This window comes from Podarcis pityusensis (assembly GCF_964106645.2).
Source record: "Podarcis pityusensis genome assembly, chromosome: 2".
NCBI lineage: Eukaryota > Metazoa > Chordata > Lepidosauria > Squamata > Lacertidae > Podarcis > Podarcis pityusensis.
The window spans coordinates 1,941,520-1,966,038 of NC_138029.1; the positions used below are offsets into that span (position 1 = coordinate 1,941,520).

The 24,519-nt window shown below is 44.4% G+C and overlaps 1 protein-coding gene across 5 annotated transcripts in view; it reads left to right on the forward strand.

Annotated features, from left to right (window-relative positions):
* GMIP (GEM interacting protein) overlaps positions 1-24,519 on the forward strand; it is a 91,615-nt gene that overhangs the window by 34,839 nt on the left and 32,257 nt on the right. For 4 of the 5 annotated variants that reach the window (XM_080996114.1, XM_080996117.1, XM_080996116.1 and 1 more), the window contains exons 2-8: positions 10,458-10,551; positions 12,821-12,896; positions 14,251-14,314; positions 15,977-16,102; positions 16,737-16,801; positions 18,067-18,177; positions 18,374-18,454. In XM_080996114.1, coding sequence (XP_080852240.1) covers positions 10,458-10,551; positions 12,821-12,896; positions 14,251-14,314; positions 15,977-16,102; positions 16,737-16,801; positions 18,067-18,177; positions 18,374-18,454 — 617 coding nt within the window. Of the gene's footprint in view, positions 1-1,983; positions 5,807-10,457; positions 10,552-12,820; positions 12,897-14,250; positions 14,315-15,976; positions 16,103-16,736; positions 16,802-18,066; positions 18,178-18,373; positions 18,455-24,519 lie in introns of those variants that run through there. The other variant, XM_080996118.1, reaches the window with a different exon arrangement.

Genomic DNA, 24,519 nt, shown 5'->3' on the forward strand with positions numbered 1-24,519 from the left:
ATAGATGTCGACACTGCTTAACAAGCAAGCATTTGGAGAACAGTGGGAGGATCTGTTCCCCATGTATACAAAATTCCCACACCGGACAAGACATGTACATGCAAAGGAATGTGGGAATCCATGCGTTTCTGCATTAATTTCTGGGCAGAAGTTAGAGGCACCATTTAAGAATGAGAGGGGTATGTTTCAGGATCCTGTCCGGCCAGTTCTGCAGTTCTACACACTGATTTACAAAGTTACCAGGTTTCATAAAAACAAGATATTGAGGAAGGAATTCAGCGTTGCACTAAGGCCATTATTCCATTAGGACAAGCATCTGGGCTTGACAGATGGAACAATTCCCCCCTCTCCTCCTCCAGTGCACTTTTTGGGGTTCTCCCAACCCCTTCAGAGTCAATTTCATGGTTCAAGGGGAGGAGCAGGAAGGCCACTGTACATGCAAGAGCCAATTCCGTGGCTGCGTCTCATTAATTAAATCCCACCCTAAGATTAATGGGGCAGAGCCTTAGAAATAAGGGGTGGGCCTTGGTAGCGTAGGGACAGAACCTGGCCACAGACCACAGATTTTGCCTGGGAGCATTGGGAACAGAGCCTAACTGTGTCCAGTAGTTTCTGGGAAAAGCCTCATGGCCACAAGTGGCTCTAATAGCAAAAATACTCAAGCCAAACAGAAAATAGCCTATCCACTGGTTTCTGTCTTCATGCTATAGGCACTTCCGGACAGTAACTGTTTTCAGGTGAAATTCTGTCACAGAATTCAAGTTGTGCAATTAATGTTGGCTTAGAGGTCTCAAACAACAAAGTTGCTTCTGCAAAAGATCAGACTTTTATAATAAGGAAAATGCACGGGAAAGTGTTGGATGACACTTGCTTTGACACAACATCATTTAACTTCCCTGCAAATAATCTGGAATTAATGCTCAGTCAACAGCCATTGTTATCTAAGTTCTCTACAAACAAATCAGGGTGAATGTTCAACATACAGATTGTCTGGAACCACCACTATTTTCTCACTCGGAGAGCTAAACTTCATCCCCTGGAGATCTTGAGATGAGTTGTTAGACTTTGGCACCTGGAGACTTATGAGTGACTAGAATTATAAGCAATTAAATGAGCCTGCGTAGTAGTCACCAGGTATGCCCAAGGTATTCATGTTTGCTTTAGGAAAAGGGCAACTTCTTGACTCTTGCTAGTAACACTGCTGTAGTAATTACAGATTGTAAAAAAGTGAAACTCCCCAGGAAAATATGCCAGGCCTACTCCACTATGATATATAGGTGATCATAGGATGTTTTTATTCCACCAGGCATTCAGCAAACTGATTTCACATGAGATAAGTTGTTGCTATGGTATTGTGTATTTTTACTTTTTGCAGTGCTGTTCTGCAGACAAGTAAGGTGTACAAAAATGTATATTCTGGGGTAAAGTGTGCATATAAATGCATTGTTTGTTGTTTAGTTGTTTAGTCATGTCTGACTCTTCATGACCCCATGGACCAGAGCACGCCAGGCACTTCTGTCTTCCACTGCCTCCCGCAGTTTGGTCAAACTCATGCTGGTCGCTTTGAGAACACTATCACACCATCTCGTCCTCTGTCGTCCCCTTCTCCTTGTGCCCTCAATCTTTCCCAACATCCGGGTCTTTTCCAGGGAGTCTTCTCTTCTCATGAGGTGGCCAAAGTATTGGAGCCTCAGCTTCAGGATCTGTCCTTCCAGTGAGCACTCAGGGCTGATTTCCTGCAGAATGGATAGGTTTGATCTTCTTGCAGACCTTGGGACTCTCAAGAGTCTCCTCCAGCACCATAATTCAAAAGCATCAATTCTTCGGCGATCAGCCTTCTTTATGGTCCAGCTCTCACTTCCATACATCACTACTGGGAAAACCATAGCTTTAACTATACAGGATATAAATGCATATATTAGTGAAAATAGTATGTAATGCAATATATAAGGAGAAACTATGTTGCAAAAAATGTGTATATTAGGAAATAGCACTAAAATGTAATTAATCTTCATGAGGGACTTGTTTTTTTTATAAGAAAATTGCAAATGTGGAATGTGAAGAACCGAACTAAGACAGAAAAAATGAGAAATGAACTAGAATTGACAGATTTGTCCATCCCTAGATACGGGCAAGGCACGCTTATTATATTTATGTAATAAGACATTTAGGCTAAATTTTAGGAAGAGTTCTTGAGTTATAGAGTTCCTTAATATTAAGATAGATATCAGTGTTATAAAATACATTCATGACTGTGCATATTCTAGGCTTCTGAACACATATTGTACAGATGTAAAAATTGGTATTAAGTACAATATTCTGCATACTGTCTGTTCAGCTTCCATTTTAAAAAACCAGGTGGTTGCAAAAATAGTCTTGAACGTGTGAGCACTACCAGGTGAAATTGTCAGTGTGTGTTTTGGGAAAGATTTCCAGTGCTGAGTGAACAGAGTTTCAGTGCCCTGCAAAGATTTCTGTGGACAAAGCAAAATAAATTAGGCAAATACATGCAATTTTTATAAGAGCTGTTGATTTCAACTTGACACAGATTTTTTAAAATAAACTTGGTACATGCCAACTTAAAGCATAGAGTACATATAGCCCTGCATAGCCTGACAGTGCAAAGTTTGGTCTTCCTACAACTTTTATATGATTCAGTGTCTACTACTCAGAGAGATGGTTATATCAGTCAAATGGCACATGTCAAATATTGATATAAAGCAAATCCAACCATGGGTGTCTTTGGGATCTCTCCTTAGTAGACTTGCTTTGACTTCCAGGAAGGGAGGAATATCAAAATTAAATATGAGGGGGTGGGGGGAGAAGCTGTAGAAGTCTTGTGGAGTGTGGACCCTGTAAGAAGGGCACACATTGGTTTCACTCTTCTAGCAGACAGTGTGGTCCTTGTAAGCACTGATGTGGTCGGTTTCACAGCACTCTAATGGCTCGTTGACAGTACTGGCTATAGTGACTCTCTGGCAGGCAAGCTTAGGGCTCATCCACACGTCTTTTTGTGGCATGGTTCTAAGCACAGGTCTGGGCAGTATTGTTATTGGATTTGGGGTTTTCTGGGATCAGTGTTTTCCCCAGGAAAACCCTCATTTTACCATTGAATCAGAACAAATGGCAATCAGGTTTTCTGCACATTACTGTTTGCTCTGATTTAGCAAAAAAATGCAGGTTTTCCCAGGGAAAGCGCTGGGACAACCCCCCACCCTTCAGACCTGGACCTGGAAAGCCCAGACCTGTGCCTAGAAAGCATGAAGCCAAGGTAAGTGTGAACCAGCCTATAGCTACTCCCTGTGTTTTGGACGGGAAGTGCTATAAGACATGGACTCTCACTGGACAGTGCTGAAGTCATCACCCCCAGGCACGTCCATCACAAATCCCTACTCTACTTTAGCTGTGCCCATGAGCATAGTCAAACGCACAGGGGGCAGCTGCCCCTCCAATCAAGTAAGTAAATAAAAATACTTAACTAACTGACCAATCACGTCTCCAATAGCTTGGATCTGCAGAAATCCTGGCTGCACCCATGACTGTGCCCTTCATTTCAGCCACTGTCTGAAATGTGGCAGGCAATTACTAGGTCCAGGGCCTTCTCCGTAGTGGCATCCTCCTTCTGGAGACTCTACCCAGAGAGAATCACCTGGAGAGCTGGCATTTTATTGCTGTCACTGCACTGTGAGAGGGTTAAAGACTAATTTTAGCATAACTGTTTTTAGTGGAATTGTGCCTATTTTATGTATCCCGGACAGCTGGTTTGCTATATTCTATGGTCTTGTTACATTGCTCCATTTTCTAGGGTCCTCTTCTGATGGGGGTTCTGTATGAATTGTTTTTCTTTTAAATGGATTGCAAGCCACTTGGAGAACCCATTAAACTAGGAATGTAGGATACACCTATTAGAACAAACAGTCTGTACCTCCCAGTCCATCTAGTCAAGCCATTTTGAATGCCCAAAATTTGCACACACAGATATTTGGATGTTGGGAGGAGGTTACACTGTTCTGCTACAAGAGTTCAAGCAGATGTCTCCAGAAATGAAAACCAAGGGTCACTTCCCGGACTATCCTTAGCAACCAATCTTCCCCATTAACCATCACGTCCCCCAGCACTAGCAAGGTGAACCCCACACTCCACTTTGTTATGCAGAGCTAGGATAATTGCTGCAGATGTACAGAGCCGGCTACAGCATTGCATATCATGCCCCAAAGGGCAAAAGCTAACTTCCTAGGCGTGCCTTCACGTTGACAACAGTATCAACAGCACAGAGGGGTTTGTGCTGTTTGGAGACACCGAGAATTCTCAGATTGCAGAGATGGTTGGATTCTGCTGCACTTAGCATGCATGCTGTCCACAAAGACAGGCCAGCAAAGCCTCTTCCTCCAACCCGTGCAATTTCTGTGGTCGGCCAAGGTGTGTCAGCCAATACTGTCAGGACGAAACTAAACTCAAGTCTTTGTCTTTTCCCTATTGGCTGCCTTCCCATTAAAATTCAACTGGGCAATCTGCGTAGTTCAGTAGTGAGGCAAGCAAGAAGGTGCAAGACCCAGCTGAGTTAAAATGATTTGGAGCAACATTGCTGGCTCTTTTCATTTTCATTTGTGCCTGACAAACAAGCCTTTCCTCCCATCGCTTGCTGCTTAGTGAAGCAACCCACTGAGTTTAAGGCAACCACATCCTGTTTCTGGAGGAGGGGGAAGGAGAGCAGAGAGATTTTGCTCTGTTTATGGTATGAAGAAGCACACGCCTTGTTTTAAAGGTTTGGCAAAGGGTTTTGACCCAGAGTTAGGCCATCTTTACACATGCTGCATCCTGATATCCAGGTTTATTATGAGCATATAGGGTGTTTTCTTTTTAAATTGTTGCTTTGTGGTTTCCACGGGGAAGCATTCTAAAATGGCCTCTTCCCCTGGCAGTCTGAAGTGCTCAAGTCTAGATTCCACCACTTCAAGTCCCCCACCTGAGTCTTCTGCACAAGCAGTCAGGCCAGGCCATGTGTTTGTTTCAGGAAACAGAATTGGACGTTAGGGAGACTCTAGGGAGAAGCCTAGAGGGGGGGGCACAGGTTTGTGCCGCCAATGCATGCTCCTCTCTGCTTGCTGCTTCACCCTTGGCACACCCCATCATTATGATGAGGCGGCTGGTGCACTGTGCCCACGGGGGCGCAAGGGGGAACAGACGCCCAGCAGTGTCCTGAGGAGTTTGGCAGCCCATTTTCCCTCCTTCCCTGTGTTGCTCAGCACATCCGCTGTGCCCCACAGGCCATGAGGAGGCTTCTGGAGTGTGGTGCTGCAGCCATGGGTGAGGGCTGTGGGGCCAATAAGGGCCCTGAGGGACCCCCAGTGTGCCTGGTCTGCTGCTGCACCATGACTGGATACACTTGTCTTTCAGTGACTTTGTGGTAAAGCCCCGGGCTGGCCCACCCATGAGGCAAGGTGAGGCAACCAGCTCAGGCGGCAGGATCCACGGGGGCAGCAGATCCTGATGTTGATCTTTCTTTCCCCCTGGTTCCTGATGTTCCCTCACCCCTTCTTCCTTGTTGGGGAGGGCATTCGCCCAGGTGCCAAAATGTCTTGGGGTGGCCCTGATAAAGCCTCTCACAGGGATTGGCTGGGCAGCACTGATGTCATAATGTGGTTGGGTTGCACCAATGATGGCTGCAACCCTACTGAACTATTTTTGCCCTCTTCTGTCCAATTTTAAATAGCACCTTTGAGCAGGAAAGGAGGCGGCAACAGACCAAAATTAGTAGGAAAGTAAAGCAAGTTTTTCCCTAGAAGAATAAGCAGAAAAAGGAAAGGTCGGAAGAGAGTTTATAGTACTACAAACCAATATAGACTTTAGGCCAGCTGAACAGTTATGGATAAGAATCTTGGGTATTGTAACCTTGAGTGAAATGCTGAGAATCCTCAGCCGCCCATCAAAGTTCCCCCGGAAGTAGGATTGCCATATTTAAAAAAGTAAAAACCATGACACACTGAAAGTTGTTGGGCTTTTTTTTTTAAAAAAAAAATTAAAAGCTACAAGAAAATTTGAGGTTTTGGAGCTTTTAAAGGCAATTTTGGCACAATTTAACCCCCGTTGCAAGTGGAGAGCCAAGGGGTGAAATTCTGCAGAGCAGCAATGGTCCATCAGTGCAAGTATTTCTCCTTGTGCTACATAATGTCCTGCCCCTCTTCTCACTACTGTGTGCCTCCCAAAACTGGAATTCTCTCAGCCCTTTGAAGTAGAGTTGGTGATGGCATGGGGCATGCGTGGAGAACACATTTAATGTTCTGGCTTAAGCAGGTTTCCATTGTGAATATCCTAGCAGGAATCCAGCTGAAAATAGTGCAGAGTAATGCAATGCACTTTATTCCATGCTACCCTGATACCAACCAATCAGCTACTGGTGCCTGTCATGTCACTTCCCAAGCAGCCCCTGATTCCAATGGCCATGGGTAGGACTGCCTCTCTTTGGCATCAGAAGCTCTGGTACCAGCAGGGAGCACATCCTTGCTTCCTTCCAGTGGTGGCCAGACCACTTACCAGGAAGGAGAGGAGCAAGGTGTCAGGGAGATTGGCATATTGTGGGCACATGGGAGGGAGTGCCAAGTTGAGCCTGCCCATTTGCCTGCACCAAGCTGGCTTCCCTCCCACCTTGTCCTCTCCCTCTCAGAAAGCAGCAGTGGCACTGCAACCTGAAAGCTGGCAGTGCAGCTTCCCTCCACAGGCAAGTTGTTCCTGCCCCCTGAATTTTGTCAAGTCTAGAAGTGGAGCTCAGTGATTTTTGCTGAGTCCCAGCTGTCTATCAATCTCACCAGGACCGTTATAAAAATAGTGGAGCACTGGCTGGGGAAATATCATCCTTGCCCCCGTTTTTCTGGCAACTGGTGTGAAATAGGTAAATAAAAAATAAGGTCAGTTTTCTTGGGTGGATCCTGTTTAACAGGACTCCTGGAATTAGTCTGGATTCAGGCCCACACCACAGAGACAATTTGTTCCCCAAGTCCCATGGAGCTCTCTCCACTGCAATGACTGTTGTGTTGTCCTCAGAGAGAACACTGGCCCAAGTTCAATCCCAAACATCTCCAGGAAGGGCAGGGAATGTCTTAAGGGCTTGTCCACACTTCCGCTTCTCCTGTGCCTTGGAAGCACAGGTCTGAGCCGTTTCCCCCTTTCCCCTCACCTTTCCCAGGGAAACCCACTCTTTAGCTCTAAATCAGAACAAATGGCAATCCACAGAAATCCCAATTTTTGTTTGCTCCGATTTAGCACTAGAGAGTAGTTTTCCCTGGGGGGAAGTGTGGGGAAGACCTGAAATTCTGTTAGGCCACTGCCAGTCAGGGCTTTTCCACACTTACCTTGTGCCCCACTCTTTCCAGGCACAGGTCTGCACTTTAAAGCTCCATGTCCAAGTGCCCCATTTTTTGCTCCAGAGTTTTCCCTGAGAAAAGCAGCTCTTTAAAGCTGACTCAGAGCAAACAACAATTTGTAGAGTGCCATTTGCTCTGACTGAGCTTTAAAGCTCCTTGAATACAATGTGCCTTGCTTTTCTGTGAAGATACTTTTCTTTCTCCTCCTGTAAATATCCTTCCAACACAACAGCACTGATTTCTCTTGCCCTTTATAGAATCATAGAATCATAGAGTTGGAAGAGACCACAAGGGCTATCGAGTCCAACCCCCTGCCAAGCAGGAAACACCATCAGAGCACTCCTGACATATGGTTGTCAAGCCTCTGCTTAAAGACCTCCAAAGAAGGAGACTCCACCACATATCATCACTCAGAGGAGTCACTCAGAGGAGGGGTCACTCAGAGGGGTCACTCAGAGGAGAAGATGGTGAAATGCAAACAGGGGACACAGAAAGGGCTGAACTCCTCAATGCCTTCTTTGCCTCAGTCTTCTCCGATAAAGAAAACAATGCCCAACCTGAAGAATTTGGAGCAAATGATTCAGCAAAGGAAACACAGCCCAGAATAACTAAGGAGATAGTACAAGAATACTTGGCTAGTTTAGATGTATTCAAGTCTCCAGGGCCAGATGAACTGCATCCAAGAGTATTAAAAGAACTGGCAGATGTGATCTCAGAACCACTGGCAGTCATCTTTGAGAATTCCTGGAGAACAGGCGAAGTCCTGGCAGACTGGAGGAGGGCAAATGTTGTCCCTATTTTCAAAAAGGGGAAAAGAGAGGACCCAAATAATTACCGCCCAGTCAGTCTGACATCAATACCAGGGAAGATTCTGGAGCAGATCATTAAGCAAACAGTCTGTGAGCATCTAGAAAGGAATGCTGTGATCACCAATAGTCAGCATGGATTTCTGAAAAATAAGTCATGTCAGACTAACCTGATCTCGTTTTTTGACAGAATTACAAGCCTGGTAGATGAAGGGAACGCAGTGGATGTAGCCTACCTTGATTTCAGCAAGGCATTTGACAAGGTGCCCCGTGATATTCTTGTAAAGAAGCTGGTAAAATGCGGTCTTGACTATGTTACCACTCAGTGGATTTGTAACTGGCTGACTGACCGAACCCAAAGGGTGCTCATCAATGGTTCCTCTTCATCCTGGAGAAGAGTGACTAGTGGGGTGCCACAGGGTTCTGTCTTGGGCCCGGTCTTATTCAACATCTTTATCAATGACTTGGATGATGGACTCAAGGGCATCCTGATCAAATTGGCAGATGACACCAAACTGGGAGGGGTGGCTAACACCCCAGAGGACAGGATCACACTTCAAAACGACCTTGGCAGATTAGAGAACTGGGCAAAAACAAACAAGATGAATTTTAACAGGGAGAAATGTAAAGTATTGCACTTGGGCAAAAAAAAATGAGAGGCACAAATACAAGATGGGTGACACCTGGCTTGAGAGCAGTACATCTGAAAAGGATCTTAGGAGTCTTGGTTGACCACAAACTTGACATGAGCCAACAGTGTGACACGGCAGCTAAAAAAGCCAATGCAATTCTGGGCTGCATCAATAGGAGTATAGCATCTAGATCAAGGGAAGTAATAGTGCCACTGTATTCTGCTCTGGTCAGACCTCACCTGGAGTACTGTGTCCGGTTCTGGGCACCACAGTTCAAGAAGGACACTGACAAACTGGAACGTGTCCAGAGGAGGGCAACCAAAATGGTCAAAGGCCTGGAAACGATGCCTTATGAGGAACGGCTAAGGGAGCTGGGCATGTTTAGCCTGGAGAAGAGGAGGTTAAGGGGTGATATGATAGCCATGTTCAAATATATAAAAGGATGCCACATAGAGGAGGGAGAAAGGTTGTTTTCTGCTGCTCCAGAGAAGCGGACACGGAGCAATGGATCCAAACTACAAGAAAGAAGATTCCACCTAAACCTTAGGAAGAACTTCCTGACAGTAAGAGCTGTTCGACAGTGGAATTTGCTGCCAGGGAGTGTGGTGGAGTCTCCTTCTTTGGAGGTCTTTAAGCAGAGGCTTGACAACCATATGTCAGGAGTGCTCTGATGGTGTTTCCTGCTTGGGAGGGGGTTGGACTCGATGGCCCTTGTGGTCTCTTCCAACTCTATGATTCTATGATTCTATGATCATATTCTCAACTAGCTAGCCCCACCCCCATCAATTGCATGGATTCAGAATATGATATTACTAGCAGTGGGACCCATCCAGTATTGCTTTTGTCATGGGGGGGGGGGATGACAGACACAATGTTTAAAGAGAAGCCATAGTTGGCTATTGGTCTGTGGTACAAGCCTGGCAACTTTTCAGTTTACATGACAATTGCTGGATCTTATCAGGTCAGATGCTGGGTCGGCCAACAGTTCTACCACTCTCTCCTATGCTTACAGCCTTTCTTTAAGTTTTACTTTTCACAATGCTGTATGTTTGTTTGTTTATTTATACTTTCATCCTCCATGTTCTGTTTTTAAAAATGCAAATATGTTTAAAAGAGTTGCAAAACTGCTCACAGAACTGATGCCTTGGTGATGCCATGTGTGCTAGCCAATTAGTACTGTCAGTGCTTTCCCCCTTTCTTTCTTTTTAAGGAAAAAGGATCTTGGTGGACACCATGAAGTTGTTACAGTAAATGCCACACTTTTAACTTTTGGGGGGGGGTGCCCGTACTGCATAGCCTTGAGTACCTCCAGAAGAAAAGTACCAAGTGCTGTGACAAGCCAGATCTTCCTGCAAACTAGCATCACTGTTGTTTTCTCCTAAGGAGCAAATGGCATGTTTGTATTAAGGAGAGTTTCAAGCCAGCTCTGCAAATCTTGTGCCTATCTTTATTTCAGTTTGAGCATTCACTAAGCCCAATAAGATTTCAAACACATCCATATTGTTAATTATTTAAATAGTTTTCAATAGATTTTAGCTTGAAAGGAAGACAAGATTTCTCTATAATTTTGCCAGAATGCATGGCTAGATTCTATCTTTCATTGTTTGCACAAGGCCTCACGGAGATTTCTCTTTTATCCCTTTTATCCTCCTTTCCAGATCTCAATAGCCAAGTGAAAGGGACTGAAAACAAGAAACGCTTCAGTGAGATTTTCCGGAGTCTGGATGCCATAGAAATTTCAATTGGAAATTCGTATGTATCCAGGATTGGTTTCATAGCAATCCTCCTAACACAGTGCTCACCACCACCACTAAATTTATCCATACTGTTGTACAGAACTGAAGGGAGAAAGATCAACGCAGATGAGGCATGAGCATCTCCATCAACTGTGGCTGCTGAAAAAAGCACAACTGCAACCATGAAAATGGCTTAGAATTGTCAGAACAATATTTCTACTGACCTGTCCAGGTTGTTATGCTTTTCGCCAGAACCAGAGGGTGCAAAGCCAGAAAAAATAACCCAGCTGAATTCTTCTTGCATTTAGCCTGGTTCTTTTATTTATTTAACAAAATTTATATACTGCTTAAATGGAAATAAAACCTCTAAGCACTTTTCAAATAATATAAAACATACATTTAAATTGTCAATAAAAATCAGTGTTAGAAACATGCTATAAAAAGCAAAATGAATAAAATCAACAGTTAAAAGTATACATTCTAAGCTAACATTATGGGTTAAATACCCATCAACTTTACATGTCTGGGTAGGCTTGCCCAAATGGAAAAGTTTTTAGCGGGTACTGGAAAAAATACAGGGAAGGAGCCTGCCTAAAGTCAACGGGCAGGGAGTTCTGGGGTTTAGGAGCTGTGACACCAAAATATGGGTTCCTTACAAATGCAGAACAGCTATTCTGGCACACCTGCAACAGTGCGAGTTGGGCAGATCCAGATGGCTGACTGGGGTAAGGGGATCCTTCAAGCAAACTGATCGGCCCTAAGGTGTTGGTAGCAGACATGTACTTTATGTTATTTTTGGTTTTTGGTTTTTTAAAGTTTGAGGTGCAGGTGCCTCCGTGGCTAGGAGTGCCTTTTACCAGCTTGATTGGTAAGACAGCTGTGGCCATTCTTGGACTGGGATAACTTGACCATTTACTGGTAACCTCGTGGTTGCACTACTCTAGTGCACTCCATGGGGCTGCCCTTGGGGTTGGTCCACAGGCTGCAGCCGCTGCAGAATGCGGGAGCAAACCACCGGCAGCATATAACACACCGCTTGGGAGATTTTTTTCTGGCTGCCAAGCTGCTGCCAGTCCAAGTTCAAGGTGTAGGTATGAAGATATAAACCCCTCTATAGCTCAGGACCAGGGAGCTTGAGAGACCACCTTATATCTCACCCAGCAGATCACTGCAGCATGCAGGAGAATTTACCCTTTCAGTGCCAAAGGTTTCCAAAGTTTTCTCTGCGGTAACTCTGGGCAGGGCTTTTTGTGTGGCTGCCCCTGCTCTGTGGAATAGCGTTCCTGTTGAGATGCCCAATGTCAACAGGTGCCCAATATCCACACTTTCCAGAAACAAACTGAGGCTTTATAGGCTTTTCCAGTTGGCTAAATGGGTTTTTGCTTTGGTATGGTTTTAGTTTTGTTTTAAACACAACTGCTGGTACCCCCACCACCCCCAGCAACTGTTTATTGATGTTTCCATTGTACATTGTCTTGAGGTAACTCTATAGAAACTAATTGATTAATGAAGATGATGGCAATAGATAATTCCGCAGCAGAGAATAATGACATCAGGAGTAATTTACTTTGGGAACAAATCAAAGGAATGCAGTTTCAATGGAAGCAGGATCAACTAAAATTGTTCTGTGGAAATGCAACCAGCCCCACACAGTTGATGCTACTGCTGGGTTTGCTTGACCTTGGGGGAGAGAGAAAATCAAGGTTTCTGGAGTTTCATGCAACTTTTGTCTCTATCAAACCAGCTTGTCTGACAAGCTACTTTTGTTTATATGGTCATAACTTTAGGGAATAGTTGCATTTCTTGATATGCTGCCATTGCAGATTTTAGAAGGAAGGCTTTCAAACTGATGAACAAGCAGCAATGGAGGACTGCTTCATGTTGCCAGAAGGCAAATACCTGTGTGTCATTGCCATCATTTGTGCATATAAGCAGGGAGTCACAATGGATTATGACTCCCTATTGAGAGCACATATGTTGTACATTTTACCAGAAAAAAAATGAATTTGTCAGTGCACATCTTGCTCAGTCAGGATGACCCCAAATACTCTGGTTTTTGGGGTGGAAAAATCCAAATGCTACCGTTCTCCCAGATAAGAATCTAATAATAAATAAAGGAGGATTTGCCACTCAGTAATGGCTCCTAAAATCTGCCACTCAAGGCAGCTACACCATTCTGCATAATATTGTGTTGTATGGCCCATTTTGTGTTGTATGGTTCTGGTGGAGAACCTTTACTTCTGCCGTGTGTGTAATATTACTTGTTGGCTCTTTCTAATTTGCAGGGCAGTTGATATGTTCATTGATGATGTTAATGACAATGATAGTGGAATCTCAAACCTGCAGACGGAAAAACTACAGGTATGTTGAAATGTAAGCTCTGTCACACTTTAAGCTCTGTCACACTGGAATGAAAAACTATTAGTGCATTTGTGAAAAGCTAATTTGTTCCAACAGTTCAAAAGTAACCAAATCCCTTCCTTTGCATGATAAACTCCCCCATAAAGTCTAATACCACAAAACTAGCAAAATGGGTAGCCAACATGGTGCCTATGGGTGCGGTGGCCCCCTTGAGAACTTCCACACACCACTCACTGTCCCTTGCATTAACAGGGGAGAAGGGGGCTGGCTGCCTTTCTTCCCCTCGAAAAGTCCTGTGCAGCTGGAGGAGAAAGTTGGAAGGCTCTCACCTTCATCTGCTTCTTTTCTGCTGCATGTGCTTTTCAAAGCTCAGACCAGCACTTAAGCTGAAAGCAGGAGAAAGGGAAGATTCTGGGAGCTTGTGGGGAGGGGCGGGGGGAGAAAGTGGTCAAGAAAGAGAAAATGTAATTGGAGAGAGTAGAAGGAAGAGAAGGGGCAGTGTACGTGTGCAAAGATCCAGCAAAACACTGGAAACGGCATAATTTTTTAAAGAAGTTTTCTCCTCCTTCCCAAATTACCATTAAATCACAAATCATATCTGTCTCATTGACAAGACTGCAAAAATCACAGATCCTGTGCTTTGGTCTAGTGCTGCCATGGTGTAAAATTGTGGATCCAAGGCACAGATCCTTATGGATCCCCAAATAGTGAGAAATTAGCTTAATATCACTTTTTAGCTCAAAGGGTGTGAAAGGTGTCTGAGACGACACTGCAGGATATTTCAGCTATCTTGTGAGGTTTTGGATTTTATCACTTGCCTTCTACCATCTGCATAGCTGTCAAAGTTTCCCTTTTTTTAAAGGGAAATTCCCTTATTCCGAATAGGATTCCTCGCAAGAAAAGGGAAAAGTTGACAGCTATGACCATCTCCTTCTTCCCAAGTTTTTGCATCAGAAGCAGATTATGTGGGTGGGTCTGAGGTGCACAGTCTGCACCTCATGCCCTTTGGCAAAATGAAGGGCTCGCCTACACTTCCACTTGCCCCATTCCTAGAAAGCACAAGTGGGTTTCCACTTGCCCTGCTGCTTTCCCCAGGAAAACTTGCTCTTTAAGTGCTAAATGGGAGCCAATGTCCACCTGGAGAAAAGCTGGTTGACCTTTGTTCTGATTCAGTGTGAAGAATGGGTTTCCTCTCGAGAAAGCAATGGGGCAAACAGAAGCTGGAAGAGCCCTAAAGCACTGTAGTTGTGTTAAACAAACCAAATGAAGCTTTAAAATGGGGGGCTGTGCATTTGGGGGTTATTCGCCCATTTAAAAACATTCTCAAAAATGTTATCATCTCTTTGTTTCACAGACAGATGAAGCGTTCTATAAATGTGAAGGAAGTTCGGAAGCAGGAGAACCAGGGAACATGTCAGGTAACAGGACAAGGGAGGTTAAACAAAGGTGGCCAAATTCAGTTTGGATTGCCACTGTCATTTTACATCTGCTGCTAGGCTTGAGGACTCTTGTAAGTTTTTGGCATCATGAATGGCAGGACATGCAGGACAGACAAAAGAAAGTCCTTCTCCACAAAATGCACAATTAATTTATGGAGTTCACCATCACACAATGTGGCGATAATCAGTAGCTTAGATGGCTTTGAAAAGGAGATCTGATGAATTCATGGAGGATGTGTCAATTAAATGATGTTTTTTTCAATTACAAAAGCCCACCCTCTGGTTATATTTTCACTTAACAGCATGGCTACCCACAACCTGTTGTGAGGAAACACATTCTTTGGTTGCTTCCCCCATCACTACTTCCATCTGGAAGGGGGAGGAGATTGCTGGCACTCCCTCTCCCCTTTCTCTTGTTTCAGAACTGTTTAGAGGCAGTTTAATGGCTGAATGGTGGCAACATGAGGATGACCTTCCTGGGAGGCATGCGATTATGTAGGTCAGGTGTTGGAACAAACCTTGCCTTGGAAGAACTTGCTTAGGTTTTGTGATTTTTCCACCCTAAATGACAGATTCCTACTCACTGATTCATGGGATCAAAGTCACGTTTAAGCATTACTGTATTAAAGACATATGTAAAAGGGAGTCAAAGAGGGAAGTGCTCTGGAATTAAGAGCAATCACTATTAAGTATGTACACACCCTTAAAAGCCAGACATTCAGTGTGATGTCTCACACAGGTGGGGTCCTTTGCCCTCCTACAGAAGAAAGGCCTCTCATTGTGAGAACTGGTCTTTTTGGCTAGGTAGCCTGGCTGAAGGACCAAGTTGCCAGGGAGAAAAATGAAACTGTAGGTTGGAGAACTCATTAGTTCCAGAACAGTAGCACAAACAGATGACAAGAAGGGCATGTCCAAAGGATGAGTCATTGGGAGACTGGTGCTCCTTAAGTATGAAAATCCCTCCCAATGTTGCTGGACACTTACAAATAAGATTTTATACCCCTGTCATTCTTTCCAGAGGTTCCTGTGATTTTGTCTGTTGTTTCTTATATTATTGAGGACCTTCTCTGTTTTGGTTGGCATCCAAAATACCAATCCATATTTCACCACCCCATTTAACTTGGATCAAGAACAACAAACCTGTTGCCAATGACCCCTTTAATGATATCTGAATAACCTATTTACAATATTAGGGCTCCATCTGGAAGTACCCAAAGAGATGAAGGTAGCAGCACTGCTAGTAACTAGAGAAAGGCTTGTCTGGCTCAGGAGCAAGGCAAGCATCAGGAAGGCGGAAGACATGGAGCAGGTGCTGCAAGAGACACACACGCGGGGCACTTTGTTACAATGGCAGTGCATGTTACAAGGAAGGAGAAGCTACAGGGATTGAAAAGGCCAATCACCAATCAGCGGAGGAGGGGGTAGAGTAAAGCAAGAGGCTGGTAAAGATGTTTGGTCTCCTGGAAGCCAATGGGCTTCCTGTGGTCCAATGAGCAGAGCGGCTAGACACCAAGTCTGGCTTTGACTGATGACCTGACCAATGGAGACTTGTTTGCCTCCTCACGCTGCTGAGTGCTGGTGGTCAGCCACAGGGACTTCTTCTGCAGCTGCTTCCTGAAACCTGCAAATTAATTTTCTCAGCTGAAGAGGCCGACGAGATGCTGATCAAGTGCACTGGTGGCGTGGAAGCAGCCCTAGGCTATGCCAAGATGTGGTGCAAATACGTCAAGGAACTCTTGACCTGGGTTGACAAACGCCTGAATTACGGTGAGGCTGGTTTTGCATTATCCATGACCTAAACAGGCCAGCAGACCCTCCAAACTCTCCTCTAACACAGACTCTTTTAAGTTAAAATCCAGGTGATATATTTCCACATTAGGCAGCCATAAAAAATGTCACCACAAGCAATCCTGGCCAAAACAGCAGCAGAAGATGACATTAGAATGGGTACACAGTGTTGCGACATACAAGAGCCCCACAAGAAGCATTCGGGAATCCAGCTGGATTTTCAGTAAGGCTTTATTCAGTTGCAGTCTTGCAGCATTGTAAAGCAGTCTTGGTACATTAAGGATACACAAGAAACAGGTGGAATTACATTCAGGGAGAAGCCATCACCTGAAGACAACCTTGCCTCTTTATGCTAGCTGGCAAGGAATCAATTAGGCTACGCCCCATGATGCTTAGTCATCACATGCTGCTGAGTCAGCATTCCCTATAAGCACAGTGTTTAACTCCTTGATACCCACAACACTCCAACACACAGTTCTTTCCATGAATCTTGCCACAAGGTAGGAGCAGCTTTCCAAAATCCCATGTTTTTGTGGCTACATAGAAAGAAGCTCTCTGCTCCTACTATATGTTTCCTTTGGAAATTCAGTCTATTGTTGTTTTCTGTTCATAGAAACTGAGTTTGCAAAGAACATCCTGAAGATTGCTGATGCTGGCAGGAGTGCCATTTTCCCACAGGTATTGTTTCCTAGTTGCTCCCTTCTGGGACTTCATTAGTTTCGGTATTGCCCTACGTTGTCTGATCTGTAGGGTCTTTGCTAGTCTCTCCCATGCAGAGCCTAAATGTATAAGGTGTGTGTGTGTACCCCCCCCCCATGTTTACAGGTACCATTTTCCCAGTACGTATAAAGATGAATTCACCCATGCAAGGGCAAGTGTTCCAGGGTGACACTTCCAATAACGCAGCACCCAAAGGCAACTGTTATTTTCTGGTATTATGTTCTCATCAGCTAGTTAGTGGACATGACACACTTGAAAGCTAGCCTCTCTACTTGACAGAGCAAAATTAACTCTTATGTGCATTACACCATGCTATTAGCATTAATTTCATGTCTGTTTCATTCCTGCAGCTCTGAGAAGCAACCAGCATCCTCTGTATGTCAGGGATGGGCAACCTGGTACCCCCAGGTGTTGCTGGATTGCGACTCCCACCATCCTTCACCATTGGCCATGCTGGGGGGGGGGGGGGCTGATGAGAGTTGGAGCCCAACAACATCTGGAGCACCACATAGTTCCCTGTCCCTGTTCTATGTTGTACACTCAAACCTCTGTTCTCAAATGGCTCTGTTTTCAAATGTTTTGGCTCCCGAATGCCAAAGACCCGGAAGTAACTGTTTTCAAACAATTTTCAGAAGCTGAACTTCTGACACGGCTTCCGTTTTGAGTTTCCCTATTGTATTGAGGCTTCTGCTTTCAATTTTTGGTTGTCGGACGTTTCGGAAGTCGAATGGTCTTCCAGAGTGGATTACATTTGACAATTGAGGTTTGACTGTATCGTAGTGCCATGACACTAGCTTCTAATATGGCTGGGCTAAGTTGCAGCTAGAACTCCTAAAGCTTGATTCTCTGCTTTCTCCTTTAAGCAGGCAGAGGAGTTGTTGCTGAAAACCACTTCTGTGTGGTATGCAGCTAGTTTTGTGGATTGGCTCTGGTGCTTCAAAAGTCTCGAAAGCCAGTTGCAGTGCTGATGTGGACACTTGCCACGTGACGTGGCTGATCCACGGGGTGAGCTGTTCACATATGCCATGGTTACTGCATTGAGCCAGCAAATGAAACCGGCAGAGCAGTGCCACATACGTGAGATAGGAGGTCTTCTTTCATCGCTGTGCTAATAGGGAGACTGAGCATTCCCTGTAAGCTGGGATTTGAACCCAAACATCCTTGTTCCAGTCCCAACACTCTCAGTCCTAGAACCCATTGGCTCTGTGTTTTTGTCTTTTCAGACTTGTATGCCCTTACAGACTCTGTACACCATGACCATGGAGCATGACATCAGGGCAGGGAACTTGGCCATAGAGACGGCTGGGATTTTGCAAATGAAGGAATACTATCAGGTACAGTGTTTCTCAGCTTAGATGAGACACCATTTTACAAATGCAGCAACTAAAATCTCTCTTGGGCTTGCAATCCATTCTGCTGATTTGCCCAGGTCCCTTGGTCACTCGTGGTGTCTCCTGGATGCCATAGATTTGTAAATAATGAAACCTACTGCTGGAGATCTCACTTCCTGCACCCCACCTTGCCTTGCAGCCTCTTTCGGCGAAGAGGAATGAAATTGAGAAATGGCGGAAGGAATTCAAAGATCAGTGGCAGAAGGAGCAGAAAAGGATGGTAAGAGCAGATCTAGGAAAGGATCGTGGTGGGGGGGTGGGGAGGGAAAAAGCTGCAATCACTGGGAAGTCCCCTTTCAGGTGGGCGTGGGCTATGCAGTATTTCTCAGCTGGTTCCTGGGCAATGCATGCTGGGATTGATATGAAAGTGGAGGCTTGGGGAAGTACTAGGACAGGCATAGGCAAACTCGGCCCTCCAGATGTTTTGGGACTACAACTCCCATCATCCCTGACCACTGGTCCTGTTAGCTAGGGATGATGGGAGTTGTAGTCCCAAAACATCTGGAGGGCCGAGTTTGCCTATGCCTAGACTAGGAGCTTGTCCCAGGGCTTCCATGCAAGTTCACATCATCCCTGTAACCCCTGTGCTCAAAGAAAGACAGTCTCACCAACACTTTCAAGTCTTCTTATCTGTCATCCCTTACCCTGCAATATTTCTCCAATAGAAAAGGGGGCCTCACCTGTGGTGGTTCAAGGGGTTGCTCATGCGTACGCCGGTGCCCACACCTGGCTCGGTTGCCTAAGTGAACCTTTTCTGTCCGGACAGCCACTCACCCGTGGCTGTCTCAATCGCTGGCAGAATCCGTCAGTGGGCGTTTCTTAAACTTCTTCCAGCAAAGAAGTTCTTTCACGCCCAGTCGCCTCCTACTTTCCCTGCGCGGAAGCCTTCTGCGCAAGGAAGGCGTAGGCAGCGGAGGACCCTTCCTCCCCCCACTGGTCCCAGGCAAGGAGTCATGTGACTCCCTCTCAGATTCCCCCATCTGCCCCCCTTCTCCACTGGAACTGAGCTGATTCCCTTCCCCAGAAGATGGGCTGCCTCTCCCAATCCCATGACGCTCTCTGGGATCCCTCTGGAGCTCTCTCTCTCCCTCCGGCACTGATGGCAGTTCCCTGACATCACCCCAACTAAATTGGTCAAAATGTATAAAAGGGTGTTAGAAATGCAAAGAAACAGAGGGGACATGTATACACATGTGGTAGGGATGTAAGAAAGCTAAGGAATATTGGGAGAAGATATACACAGAAATTTTAAAAAATGCTAAAGTTGCCATTTTCAAAAGACCCAGAGATGTTCCTTTTGGGTATAATAGAGGCTGAGAGACCTAGGAATGTATTAAATCTTTTTCTTTATGCAACCGCTGCAGCCAGAATAGCCTATGTACAAATGTGGAAGGCTAAAACAGACCAACGAAAGAGGATTGGCAGAATAAGATAATAGAATATGTGGCGTTAGCAATATTGACTGCAAAGATAAGAAGTCAGGATGAACATACCATAAGAGACGAGTAGGAAAACTTTGGAGAATATTTAAAGAATTACAGGTGAAACTCGGAAAATTAGAATATCATGGAAAAGTTCATTTATTTCAGTAATTCAACTTAAAAGGTGAAACTAATATAATTGTGATGATCAACTACTCAAATCTCTTTTCTGATGAGAGCAGCTTTTGCATCTCATTTGGAAACCAAGGACCCAGAGTCTGGAGGAAGAATGGGGAGGCACACAATGCCAGATGCTTGAAGTCCAGTGTGAAGTTTCCACAGTCTGTGTTGATTTGCGGAGCCATGTCATCAGCTGGTGTTGGTCCAATGTGCTTCATTAAGTCCAGAGTCAACAGTCAACACAGCCATCTATCAGGAGATTTTGGAGCACTTCATGCATCCTTCCACAGATGAGCTTTATGGGGATGCTGACTTCATTTTCCAGCAGGACTTTGGCACCTGCCCACACTGCCAAAAGTACCAACACCTGGTTCAATGCCCATGGGATTACTGTGCTTGATTGGCCAGCAAACTCGCCTGACCTGAACCCTATAGAGAATCTATGGGGCATTGCCAAGAGAAAAATGAGAGACATGAGACCGAGCAATGCAGTAGAGCTGAAGGCTGCTATTGAAGCATCCTGGTCTTCCATAACACCTCAGCAGTGCCACAGGCTGATAGCATCCATGCCACGCCGCACTGAGGCAGTAATGGATGCAAAAGGGGCCCAAACCAAGTACATGCTTCTACTTCTCAGAGGTCCAATATTTGCAATCCTTGTTTTGCTGATTTCATTTAATATTCTAATTTTCTGAGATTGTTAATTTGGGGTTTTCATCAGCTGTACGCCATGATCATCACAATTATAAAAAATAAAGGCTTGACATATCTTACTTTGCATGTCATGAGTCTATCTCATATATTAGTTTCACCTTTTAAGTTGAATTACTGAACTAAATGAACTTTTCCACGATATTCTAATTTTCTGAGTTTCACCTGTATAACAGTTACATAAATCTCCAAGTAGGAATAGATATATGAACAGCAGCTAAATCAATTAAAAGGGGTATAAAGATATGTAGCACAACTAAGAGTAAAAAGGAACCCATGGAGGGGTGTGTGGGGAAGTCGAATAATGTAGAATATTGTGAAAGCATAAATAAAATTTTAAAAAAGAAAATACGGATATCCCATTCCATAATGATAATTTGACTATTTATACCCCACACATCTTACTGGGGTTGCCCCAGCACTCTGGGAAGCTTCCAACAGATATAAAAATATAATAAAACACTAGACATTAAAAAACTTCCCTTCAGAGGCTCGGGGGTTGGATAACTCCATACCCCCCAATAGTTCTCCAATGAAAATAGGGATATTCTAAGGAAAAGTGGGACATTCCAACCAGGATCAAATCAGAAACCAGGATGACTTCTCTAAATTAGGGATGTCCCTGGAAAAGAAAGACACTTGGAGGGTCTGTGATCCTTTTTCGTCCCAAGGACCGTAGCCAGAGGTGCTCTCAAAGGCATTACATGCCTTTCTCTGTCAACTTTAATTAAAAGCCATACATGGCTGACTTCCAGCAAGGCAAGGTGGCGAGTGCCACAGCTGTGCAGGGCTCCTGAGGACCGCCAGCACCAACTGTGTGGCTTGGCTGGTCTCCATGCCACTGCAGCTGCCATGGGGGGAGGGACTGGCCCGTCTTGTCTCAATGTCCAGATTGGACAGCATTCTGCTCACACAAGGTCTGATCCCCCAGTAGAAACAGCAAACATTGGTAACATTAAAATCACAAACCATGCCCCAGTAGAAGCTACCCTCAAAATAGGAGAACAAGCACAAACTATCTCATCATGATCCTTCAGCCCCATCCTAACCACAAACCAACTAGCTAGAGAGAGTCTCTTGAAAACTCTCCAGAACTGCTTTAAGGACAATGATGTGGTTGACATTACAACCCCCTTCCTTTGGGACACAATGAAAGCAGTCAACAGAGGAGCCTTCATAAAGAAGAGGGCATCCATTAAAAAAAAAAACCTCCTCAAAAATTGATAAATTCGAACAAGACATTACAACCCTCTCATCACACTACAAACAAACAGAAGCCAAAAAACTCCTTAAACTCATAGAACAAAAAAGAAGGAAAATAAACTTTCTAGAAATCAATAAAACAATGATTAACATCCTATATTCTAAACAACGCTTTTACGAATATGGGGGGAAGAACTCCAGACTATTAGCAAACAGATGCAGGAAAAGATCACTCAGAATAAGAATACACTGTGTCACGGCTTCCTGTTTCCGGCAGTGGAAAATGGCTGATCCCACACAATCGGACTTCAGCTGTTCCGATAATTTAGGGCTGATATGGGGGTAATTAGCCCTGGCAGCCTCCCCAGGGCAGGGGAGGACTGTCTCAACGACCCACGGTCTGCCCCAGATTGCCGATGTGGCAGACGACAGGGGCACTGGGTCACGGAGCTAGGGACGGCTGACACTCCTGCGACACCACCCCATAGCCGGACGCATCTGTTTGGGAAAATATAAAGATTTGGAAAACAAACAGACACGCTCTGAATTGAAGAAGCTGGGAAAAACCTGCAGTATGTACAGTCTCTGGTGCAAAAGATCGAACTTCAAAGAGATCCTCATCATGACGTTTGGAATGTGGAGGGGCTTGGTATGTAAAAAAAACATTCTTTTATCCTTAACATCAACAATCCGTAATGCATGCCAAGTCTCATTAAGAACTTAAATTGCTCTTCAAAAAGTGAGTTCAGATGGACTTTCATATATAATTGGGATCTACTCGCAGCCACTTCTCTTCTAAGACCGGAAATGTCTGTTAAAGACGAAAACAAAGGACAAAATGGCGTCTCCCACCACGTCGTTATTGAATATCTGAAATACCTCCCTGATTAAGAGAAACAGGAGCTAACGGATGGTTGGTTATAAAGGCTGGAAACAATACTGCATATACAACTGTTTGCAAAAAGATGTTTTTTTGATTACGAGCGAGAGAGAGGGCTAAATGGATGTCTGGCAGTCCCCCTCTAGGGCCCGGAGGGGGGACTGGGAAGATTCCAAAGGCCAATTGCTAACTGTCTGATATATGGCTACATTGCAAACAGTCTGTTTAAGGTAAATCAACGAGGAGGGTACAGAAGGAAATTTCTCTCTGTTTCTTTGATAACACCTGGACGGGAAAGATTAACGATCTGGGAGCTGCCAAAATAACAACTCTCAAAGAGCTGGACAGAACTTTGAAATTGGATGCAATTAAATGAAGCGGTGCGATGAAAAAACAGTGCGATGAAGGAGTACAATATACGGACAAATCTGCACTCCATAGAAAAAAAAATATCGGTTTTCTGACATGAATGAGGATCGTAGAACCAGAGTCAAAATGTGGAAGGGAAAAATGGAACATGGAATTATGAATAACATTGAGGATGATGAGAGGCAGGACTATGATGTTGAATGCGCTTCGAAATTCAGACCATGGGAAGTCAAAACAAAATTATTACAATTTGGAAGACAATTGGACCTTTTTTATTTTAGTTTTTTATTTTTATTGGATCTGATTTGATATGTTAATTGGATGTTTTTATTGGAAAATTAATAAACGCTTAAAAAAAAAAGAAAAGAATACACTGTGTCACATAAAAAAACACATGGTAACATAACATCCTCCACCAAAGAAATAACCTCAGAATTTGCTGAATACTATCTGACTTTTAGAAGACATCTGAAGGCAGCCATGTTTAGGGAAGTTTTTAATGTTTGATATTTTATCACTTTTATTATTAATATTCTATTGGGAGCCACCCAGAGTGGCTGGGAAAACCCAGCCAGATGGGTGGAGTATAAATAATAAATTTATTACTACTACTACTACTGAATTTTACGCCATACACCTCCCGCAACCCGCAACAGGAAATCAGAAGATTCCTAACAGGACTGGCCATGCCAACCTTAACTGCAGAGGAACAAGAATTCATGCACAGCCCTATCACCCCACAGGAAATAGAGACAGTATTCAAAAACCTGTAACCACACAAAGCCCCAGGCCCAGATAGCTATACAGCAGAATTCTACAAAAAATTCAAAGAACCCCTGATGCCTTACATGACCTGCCTATTTAACGACATCACAAAAGAGCTCCCCATCCCTAAAACCTGAACCTCTTCCAAAATAGTTTCTATCCTAAAGCCACCCAAAGATAGCCTCAAAATAGAATCATACCGCCCAGTCTCATTGATAAATCAATCAATCAATCAATCAATCAATCAATCACATCAATCCTGGCTAACCGCCTAAAAATCTTCCTACACAAACTAATCACCATGGACCAGGCAAGCTTTGTCCCTGGTTGCAGCATAACAGACCCCATTAGGAGACTACAGTGGTACCTCGGGTTAAGTACTTAATTCGTTCCGGAGGTCTTTTCTTAACCTGAAACTGTTCTTAACCTGAAGCACCACTTTAGCTAATGGGGCCTCCCGCTGATGCCGTGCCACCAGAACATGATTTCTGTTCTCATCCTGAAGCAAAGTTCTTAACCCGAGGTACTATTTCTGGGTTAGCGGAGTCTGTAACCTGAAGCATATGTAACCTGAAGCATGTGTAACCCGAGGTACCACTGTACTGAATCTGGTAGAACACAGCAAATCAACCAAACTCCCATTGACAGTCATGTCATCTACATTTGCATAATACTGAAGTACATATTCATGAAAATTCAATGCAACACTGCTGGATTTTGCCTTCCTGTGCTCTGGCCAGTGAGTGTTTAGGCACC